Genomic DNA, 27,075 nt, shown 5'->3' on the forward strand with positions numbered 1-27,075 from the left:
AACCATAATTCAGCCTTTAGGTAAACCGCACAGCAAACACTTTCTTCCAGTCCTACACACCAACTTGAACTATCATGGGCCTCATTAGGGAAGCAGCATGTCAGCCATGGGCTGTCTAAAAGCTTCTGGGTCCTAAAGCTAAAGGAAGTAGCACCTCAGCCATGGGCTGCCTAAAAGCTACTAGGTCCTTAAGCTACCCAGCTACATTTGTTTTATTATTTGTACTAGTAGTCAATATAGCTTGTCATACTGTATTTTATATAGTGGTTGGTTTTTTTTAAGAACTCAGCTTAAAGTTGCTCCACAAGTTATTCTGATCTCAAGTTACACTGATCTTGGGTTGTCAACCAGTGGTGTTTCTTCCTGTTGTGTTTGTTCTGCAGGGACGTCTTTCTAACTGTGTGATGAAGCAAGACCGGAGTGGCCTGTATTGCCTCATCATAGTTACGGGAAGGGAAGTCAGTCTGCAAGCGTACAAACGTACATTTATTTCCAACATACTGCAGACAATGAAGTGTGATCATTACAGTCATTGTTTTATGCAGCTGAGAGCATCTGATTCTGGCAACCAGGGCTGAATTTTGCTACCTTAGCTTAGGAACACAACAGCTCAGCCACCTTAACATTCTTTCAAAAGCTCTGAAGTAACACAGTGTACGACAAAAATATTAAAATGATGATCATTTCACAGTCTCACCATTGCTAAAACCAGACACGGGTGACAGTATTAAGCTTTATGGAATAACTTTAACATATATTCGATAAAATCACCTTTGCTCGCACTCTCTCTCTCTCTCTGTCACTATGTCAGTTACTGATCAGCTAAGTTCAGCTCTTGTGTAAACAATTGCCACATCTTAATAACACCCACCCTACCTTTCCACACACAGACACACACAGACACACAGACACACAGACACACACACACACACACACACACACACACACACACACAAACACACACTCACACACACACACACACACACACACACACACACACACACACAGAAATAAAACACTGAATCATGTATGCAGTCTGTTCATTTGTAGGTTAACCAGAGGAGCATGGCGCAAACTGCCTGTTGGACTTTGCTGACTTTATTGACAGTCTCTTCCTTTGCACCCGGTAAGTTTGGACAAATGGGGGATTAACTGCCACGAGAAATGTCAGTGTGTTGAAGGTATAAAATAAAAACAGAAAACGGTTTTTAGTCACTGGATTACACAGATGTACTGTATTTAGACCAGCTTTTTAGAGGATACAATCATTTGTTTATTAATAATTCCCCGTAGGTGCTCTATCCCAACAAACTTGCTCAGACAAGCTACTGTCGATAAAGGGAGGACATTTTAACCTTAGCCGGGGTCTTGAATTAGGCACTTTGCTGACCTACAAATGCCAAGATGGATACTATTCTCCAGTTCAAAGTCGTCGCTGTTTGTTCAGTGGGAGGTGGAAGCCCTTACCAAAGCGTGGACTACAATGCAAGAGTAAGTACAGAAAATGTCGGCCCACATTATATGTGCCAGGTTCTGTTTAGGTCCTAACTTCCTAATTCAAGTACAACAGAGTTTTTTATTTTGGTAAATAATAATAATATTACATCAGATTTTTATAGCGTTTTTCACAGTTCTCAAAGATGGTTAAAATAAATACATAAATACAAAGATAACACAAGAAAACTGATTGATTATATTGATTATTATTTGGAATATTGATAAAACTGATAATTGATTTGTCGTGTTGGACTTAAGGTTATGATTGTTATGGGTTTGAGTAGTAGTTGTACCGTTTGCTTACTATAGGTAAGGAATTATATTTATATAGATTTGTATAATATTTCCTTTTTGTTTTTTGCTTTCTTTCCAAAAGTGGTCAGATGTCCTGATTTAATGGCTTTTGAACATGGATCTGTCCTGCCACCAAAAGACAGGTACTACGTAAATGACACAACAACGTATGAGTGCTTTTCTGACTACAAACTCTATGGGTCTGCGACTCGTGTCTGCAAAGCCAATGGAAAGTGGAGTGGCAGGACACCCATTTGCAGTCGCAACAGTGAGTGTTATGATTATTGTTATTGTTATTGTTGTTGCTATTTTTATGGTTATTGCTATCGCTATTGGTATTGGTAATGGAATTGTAATTATTGTTATTATTACGACGGCATTATACTATTACTATTATTATCATTATTATTATGACTATTATTATTATTATTATTATTATTATTATAGCACACCCATTTGCAGTCGCAACAGTGATTCTTCTGTTTTTAATAACAATACAATTTCTAAATAATATTAAATATCATATACACTCTATAATATTAAACAACAGCTATTCCAAAAGTTTTTAAATATGGTGTTAAACAACAAACTAGTTGGCTTGACAAAACTATTATCAGGACCAAAACAATAAAACCAACATCATTTTAAGTGAAATTAATTATTATTTCAGGGAAACATGGTCCCAGTTCTTACATCGTTTTAGTCGGAATTTTTTAGTTGTAACAAAAGTCACTGATATTGATCCAGTATTGTGTTAGAACACTAAAACCGGCAACCCCCAAACAGCCGTCCAATCTAATACCTTGGAGAAACACAGGCTTGTGAAGCTCAGGCTGGAGAGGAGGAGGGGGAGAGAGAGCAAGCCAAAAGAGGAGAAGGTATCCTAAATATGTTCGTTACACAGTAAACACAAACTTCAGAAAACTTCTAGTTTCTTTGGTCTGTTCTTGTTATGTTTTTTGTTTGGGTTTTTGCCCCCCTCAGTCGTGTCCTCGTATGCTGCGAGTAAAGGATGAAATAAAAAAATTATGATAATAAAAAAATAATAATACAAAAAAATTAAAAAAAATTATATTAAGTAGAAGAGTCCCCCAATTGTGCTTTTCATAGTATCTTGTGATAATGGTCTTTTTTGTGTGACATTGAATGCTGAAGCCACATGCTGCAATGCCTCTCCACAGCGGACCACTGCCCAGATCCTGGAGTGCCAGCCGGTGCACGCAGGGATGGCCACATCTTTAACATCGGTGACAAAGTGACCTATCGCTGTGAGGATGGCTTGATGCGCGTCGGCTCCAAGGAACGCACGTGCAAGGAGAGTGGAGACTGGACTGGCAACGAGCCTGAGTGTCACTGTAAGTGAAACTGACAATAAACATTATTATTATTGTTGTTGTTAACCATTTTATTATCATTATCTTGCTTGACCAATCCATATGGAAAAACATAATTATGGACCCTTTCATGTACAGTAATGTGGACAAAATATATGTTTTAAAATATATATATTTTTTACACTTTTTAAAAAAAACACAGCATGTTTTAAAAATATATATGTTTTATATATTACCTACCTTGCATGTTGATGGGCATTATGCCACATTAGTTTGACATTTGCATGTAGGTTCTTTACCACACATGTATCATGCAATTATTGTAGATGGCATTGTGACTCCTCTGTTTGAGTCTCAATAGCACAGGTTTTCACCTTTTCTGACAATCAGTGTGTGACACAAACACAATAACTACAAGCACTTAACATATGGAGAAACAGATTCTTCCAGACATACGTAATGTGTTCATATCCAGCAACATCAACATAACATAAAGCAATAACAGTTAAATACAACCTAGTTTATCAGTACTTCTAAAACCCATTTCATGCATTTCTTTTAAGTAAAGTTTGTATTTCAGCTGCGGCCGATTTACACATTTGAGTAAAGTATGTTTTTTCTGCTGAAGTTGATTACAAATTGGAGTGAAGTATGTTTTTCTGCTGCTGTTGATTACACATTTCAGTAAAGTGTGTTTTTCTGCTGTAGTCGCTTACACATTTGACACACCAGAGGAAGTGTCTGAGGCGTTTGGAAGTGCCCTCAAGAATAGCTTGGAAACAGCTGATGATGAAAGTGAGTTTTGTTCTGTTTTGTTTTGTCATTACAGTTATGCAATGATTAGTACAGAATTACACAAGACAATGTGACCCCGTTCTGGAAATTCTCATCGGCTTAAGCACAAGTAACAAATATTGTTTTATTTTCATGACAGAAAATCACACTTCTTTTCTCTGAAGGTCCAAAGAAACTGCAGAAATTATTATTAGCTATTATTAGTATTGCTGGGAATTTCACTCATGGAGATTTTAGACAAACGTGTACTTGGTACCAAATGCAGACTTTTCACAAATGTACAGTGGGGAAAATAAGTATTTGAACCCCTGCCTATTTCGCAAGTTTGGCCACTTGCAAAGAAATGTGTGATCTAGAATTCTAATGGTAGGTGTATTATAACAGTGAGAAACAGAATATCAACCAAAAAAATCCAGAAAACTGCATTTTATAACATTTACGGCTTTATTTGCATTTGATGCAGAAAATAAGTATTTTAACCCCTAGCAAAACATGACTTAGTACTTGGTGGAATAACCCTTGTTGGCTAGCACAGACGTCAGACGTTTCTTGTAGTTGGTCACCAGGTTTACACACATCTCAGCATTCTTTCCCCACTGTATGTGACACTGCATTGTTACCATTACGTCATATGTGTGGTGTTTTCAGGCCCCAATCAGCAGGAGGGGAAGAAAATGCATCTGGATAAGGGTGGGAACATCAACATTTTTATCGCCATTGATGCATCTGATAGCATTGACCAGGATCACATTCAAAAGTCCATTGATATGACTAAGAACCTGATTGACAAGGTCTGTTGCTCAGGGCATTTGTTTTCAAGCACTTATACTGAACATTAATCTAGAACATAAATGTTAGCACACCATGAGACAATCTGAAAGATTTCTGTGAGTTACAGTTTGTGTCAGGAAATCTGTCAGTGCCGAAGGCTATGTATTCCATGTGACTAGAGATGTTAGGCTAGAGATGTGAATATCAACACAGAATATGATAGAAATAAGGACGTATGGGATGTTTTTGGAGAATTACGAATTACAGGATATTTCATGTCAGGTCACAAAACAAAACAATGGAGGGATACTGAGGTTGTGTGTTTATATTCTTCTTTAGTGTTTATAGTTTAGTATAAGTTCATGGGGAAAGTTAGAAGAGTGCAATTTACATTCTTAGGGCCTGATTTACTAACAGGATTGCGCCCATTTTCTGGCGTAAAATAGCGGTCGTAACGAAAAACGGTATTTACTAAGCTGGCGCAGCGCATATTAACGCTTTGAGGGTGTGTACCTGCAAACAGGTGGGATGGTTCGGAAACGTGGGTGGTAACGTAGGCGTGTAGCGCTATTTAATGGGAGGAGTGCGCCTAATGATGAACTGCGTGGTATTTACTAAACTGCCCGGCGAGCGCACATCTCTGATTTGCAGGCTAATTCTCCGCCTCATAAAAGCACGTCTTAACCAAGCGCATTTCCACTGAGTCTGAAAACGTTGATATGGCAGCAGCAAGGCAAAGACATAGACAGAGACAGCGAACAGAAATATTTGTTTCAACTCGTATAATTCATATATTCATATATATGAAATTAAACTTTCCGAACGTAATTGGAGAAATTGATCGCACCCACATGCAAACAGTCCCACCTTCAATCCGCGAACACGTTTACCGAAACAGAAAGCACACATATTCAATGAATGTCCAGGTCATATGTGATGCCAACATGACCATTACTTATGTGGAAGTGGTCTGTCCATGACAGTTTTATCTTTCGGAATAGTGCCATTTATCCATGATTGAGCAACGGTGATTTTGGAGAGGCCTGTCTACTTGGTAAATGTATTTGTTTCAGTAGGGATATATTGTAGTGAACCCATGTCCCTTGTAGAACGTATTAATCTCGCCATGTACACATATATATTGTTATAATAGACAGTTTATGCATTAATGCCACCAATAGCATATTATTTATAATCGTGTTCTTTTAAACATCTCGCTGTAGATGATGGCGGGCAAAACAACAATATAACCCATTGAATCAGGTTCAGTGATTGAGCGAACGTGAACCAATATATCTATCTCGCTATCTATTCGCTATCTATTCGCTGCACCTTAGTTTTTTCTTCCTCGAATCTCCATGGTGGCAGTAACTTGCTGGCAAGTTCTCCAGTCTTTTAACGGTGCGCTAAATAATGATTGCCCAGCGCGTATCTGGCTTGATAAATATCACGGAAAATGCGGGGAATCACCGTACGTTAATGTGCGCCTGGCAAAGATGCGTTCGCAAATCAATCTTAGTAAATCAGGCTCTTTAAAGGGCGGAGTAAGCACAGTTTGCCCAGCGCAGATCTGGCTTGATAAATACCAAGTAAAATGCGCAAAAACACCGTGCGTTAATTTGCGAACGCAGATTAAGAAGCGCTCGCATATTAGTAAATCAGGCCCTTAATCTGTATAATGATTGTATAGCCTGTGTATCCACTTTCTTCTGGATCCTCATGGACTCATGGTATTGTTTGGTTATCTTCCAGATCAGCTACTACGATGTGACGCCCAATTATGACATCATGTTCTTTGCCACCAAGGTTACCCCAGTTGTTGACATTAAAAATTACTATATAGGGAACCCAAAAAGTCTGGCAGATGTCATAACAGATTTGGACAAATTTGATTTTCATGGTAAGTTTTTGTTTGTTTGTTCAGCACGCCAATGTTAACCACTGACACTGTTGTGCGTTCATTGAACACGTTCATTTTTATGAGAACGATGAACTGAACGCAACCTAATAAGAAATAATGAATTTGAACGGTGAACACGTTCATATATTATCTGGGTCCGGTGCAACTGAGGTCTAGCTAAAACGTTACGGAATGTTTTCCTTCTACTGAGACGCTGTCTAGATCGAATGCTTGCAACCTGTCATTGCTCAGTACCTGTTAAAAAGGCCATAGTAATTATTTGTTAAGTTGCCAAGACAGCGCATGTTTCGGTAAATTATTTGGTATTTGCGTTGGTCATGTGATAGTGTTCTCTTCACGGCTTATTTAGATGGAGTGGCAGTTAACCTCGGGAATATTTTCACATACTTGAATGTTGCACTTTGTTGAAGTTGTGTGCATCCATGTAGCCTATTTGTAAGTTTGACTTTGTAGCCTACCTTGTCTTTATGTGTTTGTTATAGTTTAGCTTGCTCATAATTGTTACGAGCACTGTCACTTAATTAATCTAGCATGATGGTACTACTGTTTGTGAACTCGCTTAGCATAAACTGCTAATGTACAAATACGAGTGTACAGTGTTTACCTTTGCTAACTTTTAAGCGGTCTTTCATTTAGTGTACATGCTCTTGTATATCTTAGATTAAGCCAGTCGCATATCATTGCTTAAGAGGTTGCATTCTGTTAGTTCCCTGTATAATTCATTATTTAAATGGTACAACAGGGCTGTGTATCTGATAAAGTTTCCGACAGTAAAAATTAGGGGTGTGCAAAAAAATCGATTCACAATCGTATCGCGATTCAAGTGCTTCCAATTCAAAATCGATTCATAGAATCCCAAAAATCGATTCATACAAAATGAAAAAAAAAAAAAAAAAGTTTTTTTTTTTTTTTTAAGATTAGCGTTCTTTTTGGCTGTGCAAACTGTGTAGTAGGCTAACGTCACGGATTTAGTGATGGTGAGCGCGATACGGCGAAATGGTTGATAAAAAGCTTCTGAATAGAAAGTTTACCTATAAAAGTTGTTTTGTGCAAAAGAAGCGAGCTTCACTGTTGTCTGAAAATGTCAACAGCCGGCTGGCTGAAAGCACAGAAGTAGTAGGCTTACCTTTTATTGGTAACCTAACTGTTATGGTTCATTGTTTTTGAAATTAGAGGCCTGACTTCTATGTTCACAGCAAACTTGAAAAAAAGAAAATATTAAGCCATGGTTTAACTGCACTATAGGCTGAGTCTGAAATGTGCACTTTATAATTTTATTTTGTACCGCCTTGTTTGGCAATGTTGTTTTTCAATAAAATAAAACATTGCATAAAGCAAGCCAATCCACTTTTCCATGATAAGAGCATTAAAATAACATTTGCGATGAATTAATTTGCGATTAATCGCGATTCATTTTGAGTTAACTATGACAAAAATTCGATTAATCGTGATTAAATATTTTAATCGTTTGACAGCACTAACATTTACATACTGTGATTACATTTTTTAAAATCGAGAATCGTTTTTTAATCGAAAATCGATTTTGAATCGAATCGTGAGCCTGAAAATCGGTATCGAATCGAATCGTGACATTTTCTGAATCGTGCACCCCTAAAAAATCTTACCTTTCTGTGCAAACTATGTCCTAGTGTGTGTAAGATAAAATTAAGCATATATCCATAGCATGACAAAATGGCAAGTAAGTTTACAGGAAGCTGGTAAACACCTGGCAGTTGCAAAACACAGCTCAGAAGAACAACAAGGCCGTAACTCACTGGCTAAGACAGGGCCTCGTTTCCCGAACGCGCACTTAGCCTAAAAAGCACTTGAAATCGTTCGTAAGAGGAATCCTACGTTGCAGTAGGGTTTCCCGACGCGGCACTTAGCTTAAGTGTATCTTTCGTTGAGAAGAATTCTACGTGTGGTCAGGACCAGTAGTAACTTCACACTTAGCGATGCAATCCACCAGGGGCGTCGTTCGCCCTATTATAGAAGAAATCCAAAGGATGTTTCTGTGTATAGCACATCATGAGAATGTCATTGTTTCACCTGCCTATTCCCATCAAAATAGAAATAAAGAATATTGAGTATTTGAAAATAAAGATTAGGCTATACAAAACTAGTGCAGTGCCCGTAGGAATTATGCATTCTGTAGTGTTAGCAGACGTAGAGCTGTTGGGTAGTGTAATGGCAAGACATATTTGCACTCCACATAGGTACAGGTTACACTGAAGTATTATTGTGATGCATGTTTCCTTTTCATTAAGAAATGTGTTAATGGTAGCCTTTTTGGAGAGTTACCAACAAATAAAGTTTGAGATTATGTAGTGGATGCAGTTGAATATACTGTAGATGTCAACGTTGCTGTCTAAACTATAAACTAAATGTCATAAAGAAAGACATTATTTAAAAAGTTATGGTTGAAATAGGATCACTTCTTTATTGTAAGGGTAAGTGTAGGGTAAGAATGGTCATGCAGTTGGACTCAAATGTAGGTTAATTTTATTGAATGTATGTAGCCTACTGTACTGTATGACTTCGATGATGCTAGCTTTGACAGCCCACTCTCAGACAGATCGTAATAAATGTCCTTACATTCTCTGCTACTCTGCTGGAGATGGCGTTACTATCCCCGCCCCGAATTCAGTGCACAGTGCACGTTCCATGCACGCATAGGCTAGCTAATTTCACAGCAATTAACGTAAACAGGTTAACCTGACGTAAACAGCTCCTAAGAGCTACTTAAGAACTCGTGCACGTTGCGCTCGTGCACCTGACTTTAAGTTGATGGTTGGGAAACGCACGTAAATAGAAAGTGTTACTTAGTCTACGATGTCGCGAAAATCCACGTCGGCCGTTAAGATACGTCGTTATCGGGAAACGAGGCCCAGAGTAAGAAAGGGCCCAGGGGCTGTATTGACAGATAATGTAAACAGGCCTTGACCTAGGGAGGGAAAAGGCTGTATTGATAGAATAGGAGGAAAAGGATGGTATTGATAGGACAGAAAGAAGCACTTGAGATTGTGAGGTACACTGCAGTTACAAACCGTTAGGGCAAATGTGCTTATATGGGCACAAGCTCAAACCACATTTGCTGGGTGTTCCGCTGTGCACCAAGAACACCAGACATTGATATGAAACTACATCCCATGATGAGAGGAGGGGGGCTTTTTAGTTGCTGACCAAGGAGGATGACATCATAGAAAGAGGGGCAGAACAAGAGGTTAAAAGCCAAAGCTTTAGGGGTGTTAAGGCAGAAAGGCCTTTCTCCAGCCCTTAGTGTTGAATGTATCACTTGTGACTGCATTGCATTGACGGCTGTATTGTGTCTATTGAATACCAAGTAAACTCATCTTGCTACAAAAGAAGCTTCGTCCGGTGTCTCTTCTCCTTAAACCAGCACGCAAAGATAGACCAAAGATATCATTCTTTTGCATGTGACAGTTCCCCTTTGGAACCACTATTTTTGACTAACTGGTATATTGTGTTTAGTGGCATCTAGAGTTGGTGCTGCTGAGTTGCAACCAGCTAATATCCTTCCCTTTCAAGTGTGTGCGAGTGCCTGAGGTGGCTGAATACCCTTCCCTTTTCAAGTGTGTGCGAGTGCCTAAGGTGGCTGTCAAATCCCATGACAACGCGAAATGCTCTATCTCGAACCAGTGTTTTGGTTTTTCCGTTTTGGGCTACTGTAGACACATGGGGGTGCAACATGGCGGACTCCGTGGAAAGGACCTGCTCCCTAAGATTACGTGCAGGATTACGTGCGTTTGACGGTTTGAAAGTTGCAGGACTATGGCGTCATTTGGTCGTTTATTTTGCTGCTGGTGAAATTCGCCCCTCATTTGTACCGAATAACGCCATAGTCCAGCAATTTTCAAACCGTCAGAGACAAAACCAAACAATCTGATTGGCTGCAGCGGGCGAAATGTGCTCCTCATTTGCATAGGATTAAACTTTCCCCAACTTTTTTCTCTCGCTTCGCCCCATTTACTTGGCCACGACACAATCGCCTGTCTCCAACAGAAATGAATGGGATATAGAATATAACCTAACCACTTTGCTGGCATTGATATGGCCCGTAATGGTACAGATATATGCCAGCAATACAAAACGCTTGCTTTGCTTTGGGTAGGCGTGTTGTGGCGTGTGGAAGTGGTGTAACAGACTGGACTAGCAAGCTAGTTACCAAGCTAGCCAGCTTGTAGGCTACCCAGTAATTTGTCGTTATATCAGAACTGTTATTCTGTTTAAGTAAGCACAGGATTCAATATCTATCATACCAAGGACAACAACAACCGTTTACAATGCCCTCCGAACATTTTCTTTTTAGCAAATTTTACAGACAACACCAAACACCACCAAACCAAACTTAGTTTGCTTGCTTGCCCTTATTTGCTTGTCTACATCACAATTGCATGCATCCAACAGAAATTAATGGGATATAAAATATAGCTTTGCCGCTTTGCTGGCATGTATGCGGCCTGTTATGGTACAGATACATGCCAGCGACGCAAAACGTTATGCTATGGGTAGGCGTGCTGTGGCATGTGTAACAGACTGGACTAGCGAGCTAGTTAGCAAGCCAGCTAGTAGGCGATGAAATCACTTTTACACAATCTAATATACAATCGCCTTGAACAGCAATGAATGAAATATAGAATTTCACTTCACTGGCATGTATCTGGCCTGTAGGTTGACATTGTAAATTATTGGCATCGAAAAAAGTTGCTTAAACTTGCAGCGTCAAAAACAGGCACTGAAAAAGGCTGACATTTTATTTAATTTTTTATTTTATTAAAGGATCCCCATTAGCTTATGCCATAGTAGTTTGCTAATCTTCCTGGGGTCCACATAAAATCCACATTACAAGTAATACTATTAAGTGTATTAAAATACAGTTCATACATACACAACTATAATAACAGTATACATAATACATCACAAAAGTTCAGCAATTATTAATATAGTATAATAAATAACTAAAACAGTACAGTGTAAACTAGAAAATACTTGATAGTAATCCTAGACAACATGAATGAAAGCATACATTGTTCCTACAAAAAGCAGCGTCCATATAACCACTAAGAAAAGTGCACCTTAATTCTCCTTTTGAAGGATATTTTGCTTTTTTCTTGATGGATATCTTGAGGCAATTCATTCCAAATTTGACTTGCTGTTCTGGGCAACTTGTAGTTTTAATAATACTGTTTTTGTGGCTGAGGCCCATACCACTGAACAGTAGTCCAGGTGGGATAGTATTAAAGATCTACACACTAGAATATGAGATGGTACATATGGTTCACACCGTCTAGTCATATGAATGCCAACACCCATTTTTCTAATGACGTTATCAATCTGTTTTGACCATGTCAGATGGTTATCAATGACCATGCCAAGTAATTGTACCTTCTCCACTTGTTCAATTGGTACTTTGTCCACATACAAGTCTAATTTTGGCCTAGCAGACAACCTGTGTCTAGACCCAAAAATATGGCCCTTTGTTTTAGATATGTTTAAGACCAGTTTGTTTGATGTAATCCAATCATGCACAGTTTCTAGTTCTTGTGATAAAACTTGATTGAGTTCATTTTGAGTGTTAGCTGCATAATACATTGTAGAATCATCAGCATACATCACAATACTAGCATTTTTTACAGCGGAAGACAAGTCATTAGTGAAAATAGAAAAGAGGAGAGGTCCCAGACAACTTCCTTGAGGCACACCACAAGTTAAATGGCTGCTACTCTGAGATAAGCTGCCATTGTAATAGACTCTCTGTGTTCTAGAAGAGAGATAGCTCTTAATCAAGGTAACGGCAGTGGGTGTAAACCCATAAGAGATACATTTTTTAATCAACAGCTCATGATCAATAACATCGAAAGCAGCGCTAAAGTCTAGCATAACTGCAGCCACTACCTTTGAGTCGTCAATGTCCCTTAACCAATCATCGGTCATCTGTGTTAGGGCAGTGCTAGTTGAATGTCCCTGTCTGTATGCGTGTTGGTATTTGGTGGTTAGACCGTTTGAGGTGAAATATTCCTGAATCTGAACATAAAGAATCTTTTCCATAACTTTACTCAGTACAGGAAGAATGCATGAAGGAACTTAGATGAGATTTGTCATTGAAAAAGCATTTTTGAACAAAAAATACATCAAAACATCTTTTCAGTAACCAATGATAATTTAATTTAAAGCCAATGTTCTATTTTTCAGTTTAGATTTTTTTTTAATACAACTTGTGTCTGTTTTAGCTCCATAATTAAGATTCTCCAACTTTAGCTATATTTGAGGCTATATTTTAGCTATATTTGAAGATTTATTGTTTATTGTGACAGATAATGGAGACGATTCTGGAACCAACTTGGGAGCAGCCTTTACAAAAATTTGGGAGCACATGAGTTTTATAAAAACAAGAAAGCCTGAGCACTTTCTGAACAGCAGCCATGTAATCATCATGTTCACTGATGGTAAAACACCACATTCATACTGCAGACACAAGTCTTTGCACCTATATATAAATATAAACATACAAATATACAGTATGTTTGTGTGTGTGCGTGTGATTGTGTATGTGTGTGAGTGTGTGTGTATGTGTGTGTGTGTGTGTGTGTGTGTGTGTGTGTGTGTCTGTGTGTGTGTGTATGTGTGTGTGTGTGTGTATATGTGTGTGTGTGTGTGTGTGTGTGTGTGTATATGTGTGTGTGTGTGTGTGTGTGTGTGTGTGTATGTGTGTGTGTGTATGTGTGTGTGTATGCGTGTGTGTGCGTGTGTGTGTGTGTGTGTGTGTGTGTGTTTTTGTCTGTTCATTGATGTGATTTTTCTGTTCTCTAAGGCGAATCCAACATGGGCCAAGATCCAAAGCGTCCAGTGGGTCAGATCAAGGAATTTGTGTATGGAAATAACAAAGAGCAGCGTATAGAAAAACTAGGTGAGGAACAACAGTCATACACACACATGTATATATATATATATATATATATATTATGGCATGCCGTTCAGGAAATTAACATTTGAATATATATATACAAAAGTCTGAATATATATACAAAAGTCTGAATATATATACAAAACTCTGAATATATATATACAAAAGTCTGAATATATATACAAAACTCTGAATATATATACAAAAGTCTGAATATATATACAAAACGAAGTCTGAATATATATATACAAAACTCTGAATATATATACAAAAATCTGAATATATATACAAAACGAAGTCTGAATATATATATACAAAACAAAGTCTGAATATATATACAAAACTCTGAACTCTGAAGCGCTCAATCCGTCTTTGTCCGCCATATTGGATTGAGCGCTTCCTATTAAATCAATGGTACCAAAATGTTTGTGATTACGTATTTTCTGCTTCATGAAACTCTGTTTTTCTGTTATATTGTTCAATTTTGACATTGATTTCTCACTAGAAATGCAATAATAACACGTTTATTTTACACCGTTTGACTTCACGAAGGATGTTTTTAGAGGCAGGTTCCTCATTGATTTGACTGGGGTCTTGTCAAATCCTTCGTAATTCCTCGATTTGGGAATCCCTGCTGGACGCATTTTTTAGGTCTGAAAAAGAGGACATGTCCGAAAAAGAGCACGTCTGGTCACCCTACCATATTACAGAAAAACAGAATTTCATGAAGCAGAAAACAAAGTATTATGAAGATTTTGACGAGACCCCAGTCAAGTCAATGAGGAACTGGCCTCTAAAAATATCCTTCGTGAAGTCAAACGGTGTAAAATAAACGTATTATTATTGCATTTCTACTGAGAAATCAATGTCAAAATGTAACAATATAACAGAAAAACAGTATTTCATGATGCAGAAAATACGTAATTACAAACATTTTGGTACCATTGATTTAATAGGAAGCACTCAATCCAATATGGCGGACAAAGACGGATTGAGCGCTTCAGAGTTCAGAGTTTTGTATATATATTCAGTACGGCTGGGCAACGATTAAAAATTTTAATCACGATTAATCGAATGATTTCCCTGATTAATCGCGATTAATCGCATTTCTATACACAAAATCCAATAATCAATTCAAAAGTAGTGTATAGCGCACTTTTATTTTAAATGTTCTGCCATATGAACAAAAATGCCACAACATTTGTTGTGCAAACACTTAACATCAGCATTTTTATATAGTAGCAGTTTAATAAAATAAATACTTTGTGTAATTCTCAACTTAAACAATGTTATCAAAAAAAAAAAATACAAAACTGAAGCTTATTGGCACTGCCAGGGCATTGATGTTTAGAGTGTGGTGAAGCACCAGAAAGTTGTGTTGACAATATTACAACTCAATTCCATGTACTTGATGGCTTGTTTCCCTGTTATGTAACCAGCCTGCTTATGACGTTGTTTCTGCCATAGCCCTCTGAAGTTTGTAGCTTGCTAGTTAAAGGCAACTTAAAGGCAACTTCCCATGCTAGCTAGCGACAGCTACCACGTTAAAATTAGTTAGCTTAACTTATCGGGAGCCGGGAGGACAGGGGACATAATTGAACAACAAGCTCAAAATCATATTTTCGGTACTTGATTTTCTTGTCATCCTGATGTGATCTTAATGATAGATCCAGTAGGGTGACAGGCTACGATAGCCAGCCGCTTCCGCCCATTCTTTTTTTTTTATGGTTGCGTAGCAGTCAAAATAAAAGCCTATTGGCAACAGACTTTTACAATAATAAAATAAATATTAAAACCTGCGTTAACGCGCGATAAAATAATTGTCGGCGTTAATTCATTGATGAATTGACGCAAGATTAACGCGTTAACTTGCCCAGCCCTAATATTCAGTAGTGCTGTCAGTTTAACGCGTTATTAAAGGCACCCAGTGCAACTTTATATAAACATTCAATGAAAAATAAACATTCAATTTCTAGTCTTTTTTACACGTAGTAAGTTTCAATAACTCCATACCATTACATATCGACATTCAAGGAACAAAGATGAGACGTCGTTGTGTGGTGAGAACGGATAGAAAATCATAAACAACAACAATCGCCAGTGGGGAGAGGCCTTTTTTCCATTGACTGGAATCCTGCTTAATTTATTGTAGGTCACAAAAAATAAAGAAAATGGCGGCGATTGTTGTTGTTATCGATTTTCTATCAGTTCTCACCACACAATGACGTCTCATCTTTGCTCCTTGAATGTCGATATGTAATGGTATGGAGTTATTGAAACTTATTACGTGTAAAAAAGACTAGAAATTGAATGTTTATTTTTTAGCCTCGAAAGTTGCACTGGGTGCCTTTAATGGCGTTAACGCAAACCCATTTTAACGCCGTTAATTTTTTTATCGCGCGTCTAACGCGTTAAATATATATATATTTTTAGATTTACGTTCTTTTTGCCCTCCCAAACTGTGTAGTAGGCTAACGTCACGTTTGAGTGAATGATGAGCGCGATATGGCGAAATGGATGATAAAAAGCTTCTGAATAGAAAGTTTACCTTTAAAAGTTGTTTTGTGCAAAAGAAGCGAGCTTCACTGTCGTCTGAAAATGTCAACAGGCAGCTGGTTGAAAGCACAGAAGTAGTTGGCTTACCTTTTATTGGTAACCTAACTGTTACGGTTTATTGTTTTTGAAATAAGAGGCCTGACTTCTATGTTCACAGCAAACTTGAAAAATACTAATATTAAGCCATGGTTTAACTGCACTATAGGCTGAGTCCTTGTTTATCTTAAATGTGCACTTTATAATTTTATTTTGTACCGCCCTGTTTGGCAATGTTGTTTTTCAATAAAATAAAACATTGCTTAAAGCAAGCCAATCCACTTTTCCATGTTGATAAGAGCATTAAAATAAAATAAAAATGATAGAAAAAAATAATTGAAGGGACATTTAGAATAGATACAAATTTGCGATCGCGATTAATTTTGATTAATTTAATCGCGATTCATTTTGAGTTAACTATGACAAAAATGCGATTAATCGCGATTAAATATTTTAATCGTTTGACAGCACTAATATTCAGACTTTGTTTTGTATTTATATTCAGACTTCGTTTTGTATATATATTCAGACTTTTGTATATATATATTCAGACTTTTGTATATATATGTATATATATATATTCAAATGTTAATTTCCTGAACGACATGCCCAAAACATGTGTGCCACAATTATTGGCACCCCTTAATGTAATGTTTTGTGCAGCCTTCTAAACTTCTTAATTATTTCCATGATAGTGGAAATGGGTATTTTCAACTGTTTAGAGATTTTCAACTTTTCATCGCACATCGTCACTGTGTTATTTGGGTCTTTCCCATAGTGATGAATGACTAATGGAATTTGGCCTGTGTCACCTCATATTTGTACATCAGTGGAACTGGAAGTCATGGTTGACCTCATAAGAGTTCCTTATTGAACAGGTGAACTAAAAAATGTAAAATATGACTGGAAATATACTTCAGTTATATTTTAATTAAAGATTTTTCTAGGGGTGCCAATAATTGTGGCACACATGTTATGGGGAAAAATATTGATTTAATGTCAACAGTTTTATTTTTCTTTCAATAATTTTACTTCAATATAAAGGTAAGATTTTTGTGAATATTTCGAGTGAAAAACCAAGGCCTAGTTTCCCGAACGCTAAAAAGGACTTGAAATCGGTCGTAAGAGGGATCCTTGCAGAGCGGTTTCCCGACGCCGCACTTACGGCTATGATGAGTCTACGATGTCGCCAAAATCCACGTAGGCCGTTAAGATACGTCGTTATCGGGAAACGAGGCCCAAGAGGATTAACAGCAAAGACTTTTTTTATAGCCTGTTTAGCTCATATTCACTAGGGGTGCCAATATCTGTGGAGGGCACAGTATATATATATTAGTGCTGTCAAACGATTTAAATATTAAATCGCGATTAATTGCATTTATGTCATAGTTAACCCAAAAGTAATCGAGATGAATCACTCGATAAAACAATTGATGGCGTTAAAATGGGTTTGCGTTAACGCCGTTAATGATGCGTTAAACTGACAGCACTAATATATATTACTGTATATATATATAATAGAATAGGTATTCTATAATAGAATATGTATAATAAAAGCAGATATGACCATGATATACAATGTAGAGGATTTGACAGGTGCATAGGGTGTTTTTGGAAATCCTGGAGTTTGCTCATGTCTTTTCTCCTTACAGATATATACATGTTTGGCCTGGGGCCGGATGTAGAGAAGGAGTTGCTAAACGAATACGTAACAGACAACGCAGGAAAGCATGTGTTTTTGATGGAAGATCTAGACCAACTCCATAAAGTCTTTGATGAAATGATTGGTATAGCTTTCCTTCCCAGAATACATGTCTTTGTGTAGACTCTGTTGGCCCTAATCAATGTACTCTTTTTATTTTAGTATTCATCCAGACATAATACACAATACGTAATTACTTTTTTGTTTCCTTTTTAATTAAAAAAATTACAGATTTGAGTAAAGTGCAGAGACTACTGTATTAACATATTTTAAAAATATTTGTATTTTTACAAAATATTGAATTTGTATCCTCGTGTTCTTGTGTGTTGTTGTATAGCCATTGCACTGCGTACCACACTGACAGTATTTTTTTTCTTCTTGTAGATGAGAGCAGCAATGTAGATTTGTGTGGTCTCCACAGAGACTACAGCTATGGTGATAAGGAGATAGCCTCTAAGTACCGTCAGCAGCAGCCTTGGCTGGCTAAGATCTCTGTCCGAGTAAGTAGCTTTACTACTACTTTTTTGATCAAAAATAATTACAACCAGAGGGGTGACCAGATTCCTCTGTGTAAAAATAAATGGGATGTCTGGTCACCCTATACAATCACCAGTAGGATGTAATTTGGCTGCTAGTTACTTTGTACTTTATTTGCAGGAATTATAAATTCTATATTATTTACTATTTTAACTGACCTCATGTTTGCAAATGTTTGTTTTAATGCTGTGGCTGTATATCTATTAGTAGTTGCTAATCCTAGCCTCTTGAGATGATTCAGACAACAACCTCTATCTGTCTCTCACTGAATCTGGGATGAAGAAGATGAGGATCAAATTCAACATGTAGCAATAATGGTTTATCTGCCATCACAATGTTGACATTTAGAAAACAGGTCTTAACCTGTAAGCCAAACTAAAGGCATTGTCACTCAGTAATCAATCACCTCTTGTATTAAGACCTACTGCTAAAGGCAGTGGCGGTTTTAGGCACGGGTGACCCGAGCGGTTGCCCGGGGCGGCACTATTTTAAGTCACGTGGGGGGGGGTGGCACGACCAAAAAAAATAAATAATAATAATCTGGGCCGCGGAGCGGTTTTCTATTATCTATCATATCACTGTGTGAATAACATAATTAATGGGAACTGGCTTCCCATTAAACACCGCATAAATTACAAAATCCTCCTCCACACATTTAAGGCAATCCATAACCTCGCCCCTCCATACCTCTCTGACCTCCTCCACATCAATGTCCCTACCCGGTCTCTCAGGTCTGCTTCCTCCATCACCCTGACCGTCCCCCAAGCCCATCTGTCCACCATGGGATCCAGAGCCTTCAGCCGCTCTGCCCCTCACCTCTGGAACTCCCTCCCCCCTGACATCAGGAACATTGACCCTAACTCAATCACTCTTTTTAAAACACAAATCAAAACGCACCTGTTTAAGCAAGCCTATAACCTGTAAAGTGGTTGCTGTATAATGTATAATTCAATGTATTTTTTCAATGTATTTTTTATAATTCAATGTATTTTATTTTTTAAATTTTTTTAATGTTGTAAGGCGACCTTGGGTCTCTTGAAAGGCGCCCTATAAATAAAATGTATTATTATTATTATTATGTGTGGGGGCGCTCGGGGGGGGGGGGGGGGGGGGGGGGGTCTCGCCCGGGGCGTAATTCCATGTAGAACCGCCACTGGCTAAAGGCATTGCTTTGCTGGCAGGAACTGGCTACCTATATGCCCTTCACTCTCTATGCAGTATGACAGTGAATGCCCCAAATGTTAGCTCTTGTATGACCGCTGTTTTTTCTTCAGCATACAGAACCCACCTCCAAATGTCTGTGTTCCCTAGTCGCACCCAGCTTTGCCCACTGCTTCAAGTCTGCAGACAGTGACAGAACCACTGTTACACCCAGGGAACAGGTCTCAGTTAGATCTTGTATGACCGCTGTTCTTTCTCCAGCATGAAGATGGACCTCCCTCCAGCTGTGTGGGTTCTCTGGTCACCCCCCGCTTCATCTTGACTGCTGCCCACTGCTTCAAGTTTGGAGACACAAGCGGCAGAATAAGTGTTATAATTCAAGACGGAAAGACCAAAGGTTCCACGTTCATTCCATGTGCTTTAATTTGTATAATGTCCTCACTTTGAATATGATATTTATCACATGTAAGTATTGGGGGCGACAGTGGTACAGGAGGTAGAGAAGTCCAGTGGCGGATCTTCCATTAGGCAAACCTAGGCAAGTGCCTAGGGCCCCAATCAAATCTGTCTTTATTAGGGGCCCCCAAATCTGACCCCCCCAGCCATTACTTAAGTAAAGTAAAAAAAAATAAAACACATTTCTAGTAGAAAAAAATATCAACATAACGCCGAACTAATGCCTAAATAATAATTTTCCAGCACACATGCCCCCCTCCATTGTGCATTGGACTAGTCCAGAATATGATGACGTAGTAACGCGCGCAGCACGAAATAACGTTACTTCAAACCAAAGCAGAGGGATCTGTATGCGACTCGGTGAAAATTACCCTGCACATTGGCCAGAAAAGTTTACAGACTCCGAGCGTTGTTCAATTGTACAGAAAGGACCAGTGCAATTACGAGGAGATTTCCCCCAGAACAAACAGGGCAGACGCTTTACAAGCACGCACTACTATTTGAACATGAAAAATGGCGAAAAAATCCAAAGGTCCTGGCTTGTGTACAGTAAGACGAAAGACCATGCTGTTTGTTTCTGTTGTCGGCTGTTTGGCGATTGCAACAAGCAGCGGTTCTGCACTGACGGCACGAACGACTGGAAAAATGTATCAGCCTTCCTAAAAGAACACGGCAGAGAATGGAAATTCTAATCTCTCTCTCGCTCTGTCTCTCTCTCTCTCTCTCTCGTTTGATCTGAGTAATAAACATGTCATTTTGGCAAAGGCTGGAGAAATCTGAAACTGATTTTACTGTGGAGAGTTGAGTGGCAGTGCACTATGGGTTTATTGCGATTCTAAGAGTATTGGGTCGGTTATTTGTTTTGTGTACGTGTTTCAAAAATTAGGGCCCCATGTCTATATTTTGCCTAGGGCCCCAAAATGGCTAGATCCGCCCCTGGAGAAGTCGTATAGTAATCAGAAGGTTGCTAGGTCGATTCCCTGCCGAAGCGTCCCTGAGCAGGACACTGAACCCATAATTGCTCCTGATGTGCAGTGTGCCATCAGTGTAAAAATGGAAAATGTGTATACATCCTTGTAAGTCGCTTTGGATAAAAGCGTCTGCGAAATGTACTGTATATCTGGGTATATATCGACAAAAAAGTTATTTTGTAGTTGCAGCCCAGCTAAGTTTGTGATTGCCTTATTTTGAGCATGTATTATACTCCTTTTTAATTCCTTGTTTTGTGTCCCAGAGCATAAAGTGGAGAGATATATCCCTCATCCAGATTATAATATCACGAAAAAGAAAGATAAAGGCATACCAGCGTTTTTTGACTTTGATGTGGCGCTAATTGAACTTAAGGATGATGTTGTGATCTCTGCCGATGCAAGGTTAGTTAAATTCCGCTTTACTCCTCTGTGCAGTGTACTATGTACTTTTGATGACATGTTAAGCCAATTAGTGTCACAAAATAGTTTTAGATTAGCTGAGCCATGTTATCATTGTTTAAGTATAAAAACGAATTGTGCGTTGTTTGTTTTCAAAAATTATCTCAGATGTCCAAATGACAAACTCCTTCTGAGCAGAGTATTGTTTGTTGTATTTGTTCAAAAAATATCTTGGCGGTCCAAATGTTAAAGTTCTTTCTGACCAGACAAGGGCTGCCCGCCAACAGACTGTGATTGTTTCCTGTGTTTTTTTTCCTTCTTGAGGCCGATCTGCATTCCTTGCACTAAAGAAACCAGTGGTGCTTTGAAGCTGACCGGTGATGATGTGACATGCAAAGATCATGGTGAGTTGATCAAGGCAAAACCACACACCAGCAAAATTGGGGTGCATAGCTGACTACCTCTAGATTTTTCCACTGATACATTTCAGTGGCCTGAGGGTCCAAAAACCTTGTTTTTCCTCTTGAATGCATAATCTGCACAATATGTACATGTGGTCTCACGACAGGTGCGAATGCTCTAAGTACTGCCTATATTCACTTATATATGATATATATTATACTATACTTTTCGTTTCCACAGAGAAGCTGTTATTTAATAATGAGTATGAAGACGCCTATATAATGTCGCCAGAAAAAAAAATGTCAGAAAACAGGGAATTCACTAAAAAATTCACTAAAATCAAGCTCGGAAATAAGGTGAGTACATACTATAAAAATGCATCTATTAATAAAATAAATATGAAATAACAATGATATAAATAATAAGGTGCTTATATATCCATGGAGGCTTACAGTTCAGATTGTGTGCCCTTTTTAATAAGTCTGGTTTCTGCAGTTGGACCAACAGCCTTAGTGCTGTCCACTGGACTACAGAAATACATTACCTATACACAAACACATAGTGCAATGACCTTCATGGTTGAATGATGACTGACTTGCACAGATGATTGATTTGCTTGATTATCATGCATATGTGTGCTTTAATGATGTTGTTTCACACTAGAGGGATGCCTGCATTGAAGATGCCAAGAGAGCTAAAGGTATGACGGCCACAGATGCAAAGGAGATTATAACTGAAAACTTCCTGTGCACTGGTGGGATCGCTCCTGTCACGGATCATGTTGCATGCAAAGGTATGCTGAATTAACCAATTACACACACAGATCATTTTGCAGGTCACTGTATCAGCACTCTGTGGGGTGTGTTTTGGGGGGCTGGTTGAGGTTCTTGGCACGGCAGGAAGGGAGGAACTGGTGGTAGGCATGAACTGTGTGTGAAGGCATATGCATATAATAATTGCAGGCAGGAAGGCCTTCCCATTCACAATCAATGCTAATGAACTAGAGGCCAGCTGGTTGGCTTGGTTACACACAATACAGAGATAGAAGCCATTTTTCATGTTGCAAATAATGTCATGAAATTTGCGGTGGCGGCACATCACTTTTGAAACTGAGGAAGCCCGAACATGAATTTGGATGTGGGGACAATTGGATGATTGTCTGCAATTTGAGGTGCTGTTGAATTGTATTGCAATGTAGGCCTACTTTCACATGTTTATATTGTTTTCACCACCCCATTTAAATCAGTGAGGCTTGGCTAACATCAAGACTTTTGTGTTTATTTTATATACTTTGCTCGAGGTAACATTATCAAATACATAATTTAGACATACAGTACATTTAAAACAACTAATCGTCAATTAAACAACAGAAAAAAAGGTCGGTACGATGGATGATTTTCCGATTTTTACGATGCCTGATTTTGTCATTTAGGTAAACAAATAAATAAATTGCATACCTACTGACTACATACCTACATACATATACATACATGCGACACATACATAAATCCATCCATACATACATACATGCGGCACATACATATATACACACAAGTACATACTTACATGAGTCGCAATCATTAAAGTATCACAGTACATTAACACTTTTTGGTTTAAATCAATACAGTTTAACAGCACCACAAACTACATCCTTAAAAATAGCACCTGCTCAGGGAACTTAGGATATCCAGCCCAAAACACTGTTTGCGGTTGAGTGGGTGAATGGGGTTTGTGCTGCACTAGTGGCCATTCAAATATATCAGTATCAGTGATATCAGTACATTTGTGATCATGCCACTGAGGTTGTGGGATCTTGTGGGAAAAGACGTTGTTGTGACTGGGAGGGCTTTGAACAGGTGTTCTAATTTATGCAAAATATCTATGGAGTCTTCGGCCATTCAGACTCTCAAGGCCAGAGGTCAGTCCTATGATTGTGTCATAGATGGTTTTGCATCCGTGAAAGAGAGGGGGATGTCACTGTTGTAAAAGTAAGCTGAGCTGGAGCTGTATGCAGTGGTGTAGTTCAGGGTATACGCAGGTATACGGAGTATACCCACTTATTTTTTAGTCAGCATTGAGTATACCCACTTCTCAGAACAGGCAGTTTATCCTGTGCTGTATGGGCTGCTTTAAAAAAAAAAAAAAAATTAACAGTATACCCACTTCTCAAGGGACCACTACACCACTGGCTGTATGTAGGTATATATTTGTAATACCAATCATCCAATGTTTGTGATTGTTACTTTAACTACCGTGTTATGAGGAGGAAGCATAGTTCCTGATGTTCAATTTGTGTAGCACATAGGCCTATTAAAGTATCTGACAAGGCAGCCCATTTCCGGATGTGAGACCAATCATTTATCGTTTTAATTTAGCTTCCCAGCAAGCCTACAACTCCCATAGGCCTTTGCAATTGTGAGGTCATCCACATTACTAGCTTCAATCCTACCCATCATGCATCGCAAGACATTTGGGGCCTGATTTACTAACAGGATTGCGCCCATTTCTGGCGTAAAATAGCGGTCGTAAACATAAAACGGTATTTACTAAGGGGGCGCATTTGAGTAGAGTCGCATATTAACGCTTTGAGGGTGTGTACCTGCCAACAGGTGGGATGGCACGGAGACGTGGGTGGTAACGTAGGCGTGAAGCGCACTTTAATGGGAGGAGTGCGCCTAATGATGTATTGCATGGTATTTATTAAACTGCCTGGCCAGCGCACTTCTCTGATTTGCGCGCTAATTCTCCGCCTCATAAAAGCACGTCTTAACCAGGAAGCGCATTTCCATTGAGTCTGAAAACGTTGATATGCCAGCAGTGATAAGAGCAAGGCGAAGAAAGAAGACAGAGACAGCGCACAGAAATAATTTTTTCAACTCGTATAACACATTTTCAGTTAAGCGAACCACAAATCATTAGACGGTACAGGTTAACCAGCCACGCAATACTTCAATTACTGAACCAGATCAGAGACGACATCGAACCCTCCATACACCTCCAACCGGAGATCACATTCATGTTAAACTCCGGACAACATTGCAAATATTGGCATCTGATAATTTCAAACAGTTATAGCATCAGCAGTTGGTATATCTCAGCCTTCACTCAGTCAAATATTCACACAGGTACTCGATGCATTGCTACGGCGCACTGGCCAATACATTTCCCCACTGCCACAGCTGAAATTAGAGACATCAAACAGGACTTTTTTTGAAATCGCAAACTTTCCGAACGTAATATGAACCATTGATTGCACCCACGTCCATATATATTGTAGTGAACCCATGTCCCTTGTAGAAATTATTAATCTTGCCATGTACACATCTATATTGTTATAATAGACAATTTATGCATTAATGCCACCAATAGCATATTCTTTATAATCGTGTTCTTTTAAACATCTCGCTGTAGGTGATGGCGGGCAGAACAACAATATAGCAGCGCACAGATTGAATCAGGTTCAGTGATTGAGCAAACGTGAACCAATACATCTATCTCCACTTCGCTGTAACACCGTGCGTTAATGTGCGGGCGCAGATTAAGCAGCGGTCGCATGTTACTAAATCAGGCCCTATATAGGGCGGAGTAAACACAGTTTGCCCAGCGCAGATCTGGTTTGATAAATACCACGGAAAATGCGCAAAAACACTGTGCGTTAATGTGCGAACGCAGATTAAGCAGCGGTCGCATGTTAGTAAATCAGGCCCTTGGTACCTGGATTATATTTTACTTAGTTTGATCTTTGAAGCACATTTTCTTTGTTTTATAGTAAGTGGTGACTTGACTCGGACACTGAAACTGACAATATTATATCAAACACTTAATTGTCATGGTGCGAAGTGATAAGACACAGTGTAACTGTTAAATGTATCACTGCAGCATTAATAGCATCGTATTGCCAAATGTTGTACTAATTGGTGAGAAAAGAACGTAGTGGGCTTCGCCTGTCATAAATGTCACAGTTGTTGCTGTTGCTCATGTCTTACTTTTTTTGATTGTTATTTTCATCTATCTTTTGCACAGGCGACTCTGGTGGTGCCCTATTTACTGACAAGAGTCACCGCACAATACAGGTTAGTAAACATGCTTATATATTTACCTAGGGTTCAGATGTGGTGCAGGAATCTCTTACAATTCAAGTTTACAGTAAGGATACAGTGTTCTGCATGCTATTGGTGCTGTATGCCTGTATGCTATTGTTGTTTTCTTGTTTTATTTGACTGATTCTCCCTTTAAAGGTTGGAGTTGTGAGCTGGGGTGTAGAGGACATCTGTCCCCATGACCAAACTCTTGTATTATCACGTGAACACACTAGAGACTACCACATCAACCTCTTTAAGGTCCAGCCATTCTTAAAGGAGATCCTGGGTAATCGCACTGCAAAATATGCACCACTAACCTTTCTTCCTTAAGAGTGAAGATACGTAAATTCCTTCTGTGATTATGCACACTGTTCTTTGCTTTTCATTGTTTCAGTAGAAATGTATTCACTGTTCAATAAAGATGACATTTTTCCTAAGTTTTAATATATTTTATATATAATACATTGTTGCCTTGCTTGTTATTTTAAACTTCATAGACAATAATCTCTGTTAATCTCATAAGGGGCCATTCATTTGGAATCAGAATACCTTAAATCATCTTAAAATATTGTTGTGGGAGTTAAACCCCTTAAAGATGCCTGAACATGTGCTGAAATGATCATAAAATATGTTTACATCTGATACACAACCATTACTATATTTCTGCTATATTTAATCCACATTTGAATATTAAATAATAACAGCAGCCAATGCATGATACAGAAAAGGACGCCCATTACAAACTAAATACATGCAATGTAAGTCGCGTGTAAGTAGTCTGTCTGTACCAACATGTTTGTCTGGCTCCAATCACCACATAATCAGGCACTCAGTGTTCGGGAATTATCAGGAAAGATTGGGTTTTTGATGTGTGGTGTTTTAGTAATGATTAAAGGTATGTTTAGATCCTGGAGAGCCTTCTGGAAAATAAAAAAGTGAGCCATTTCAGTAGTGTTCTTTCTTCCCTATACACGAAATATACATTAAAGGAATATTGACTTTCATTGTTGTCTTTATTTTTTGGCAAACATTTTTTCCCTACCTAGGTATTTAGACAAGTTTAGACAAGTTATTTTTTTGCATTTTACAGTTTCTTCTAAACTTCTATGTCTATACTGTCCCAGGCAGCATGTAGTGCCAAACCTCCCATTGATTTTCTTTTTTCTTTTTTCTAATTCAATACAGAATCAAATAAATGAGCTGAGTGCGTTGCTGGTGTGTTTGTGCTAGGTTGAC

At 38.5% G+C, this 27,075-nt stretch overlaps 1 protein-coding gene across 1 annotated transcript; it reads left to right on the forward strand.

Moving 5' to 3' along the window:
• Nucleotides 1-1,065: 1,065 nt before the first annotated feature.
• On the forward strand, nt 1,066-26,169 carry LOC308362814 (complement factor B-like; the record flags this gene model as incomplete). Its single annotated transcript, XM_080835538.1, has 18 exons — nt 1,066-1,126; nt 1,294-1,491; nt 1,874-2,059; nt 2,973-3,146; nt 3,834-3,920; nt 4,569-4,711; nt 6,444-6,591; nt 12,948-13,079; nt 13,445-13,540; nt 17,782-17,916; nt 18,216-18,331; nt 19,791-19,926; nt 21,220-21,358; nt 21,680-21,759; nt 21,998-22,113; nt 22,421-22,550; nt 25,781-25,830; nt 25,996-26,169. The coding sequence occupies 18 exons, from the start codon at nt 1,066-1,068 to the stop codon at nt 26,167-26,169; spliced, it is 2,301 nt and encodes a 766-aa protein (XP_080691664.1).
• Between the last annotated feature and the right edge of the window lie 906 nt (nt 26,170-27,075).

This window comes from Sprattus sprattus (assembly GCF_963457725.1).
Source record: "Sprattus sprattus genome assembly, chromosome: 3".
Lineage (NCBI taxonomy): Eukaryota > Metazoa > Chordata > Actinopteri > Clupeiformes > Clupeidae > Sprattus > Sprattus sprattus.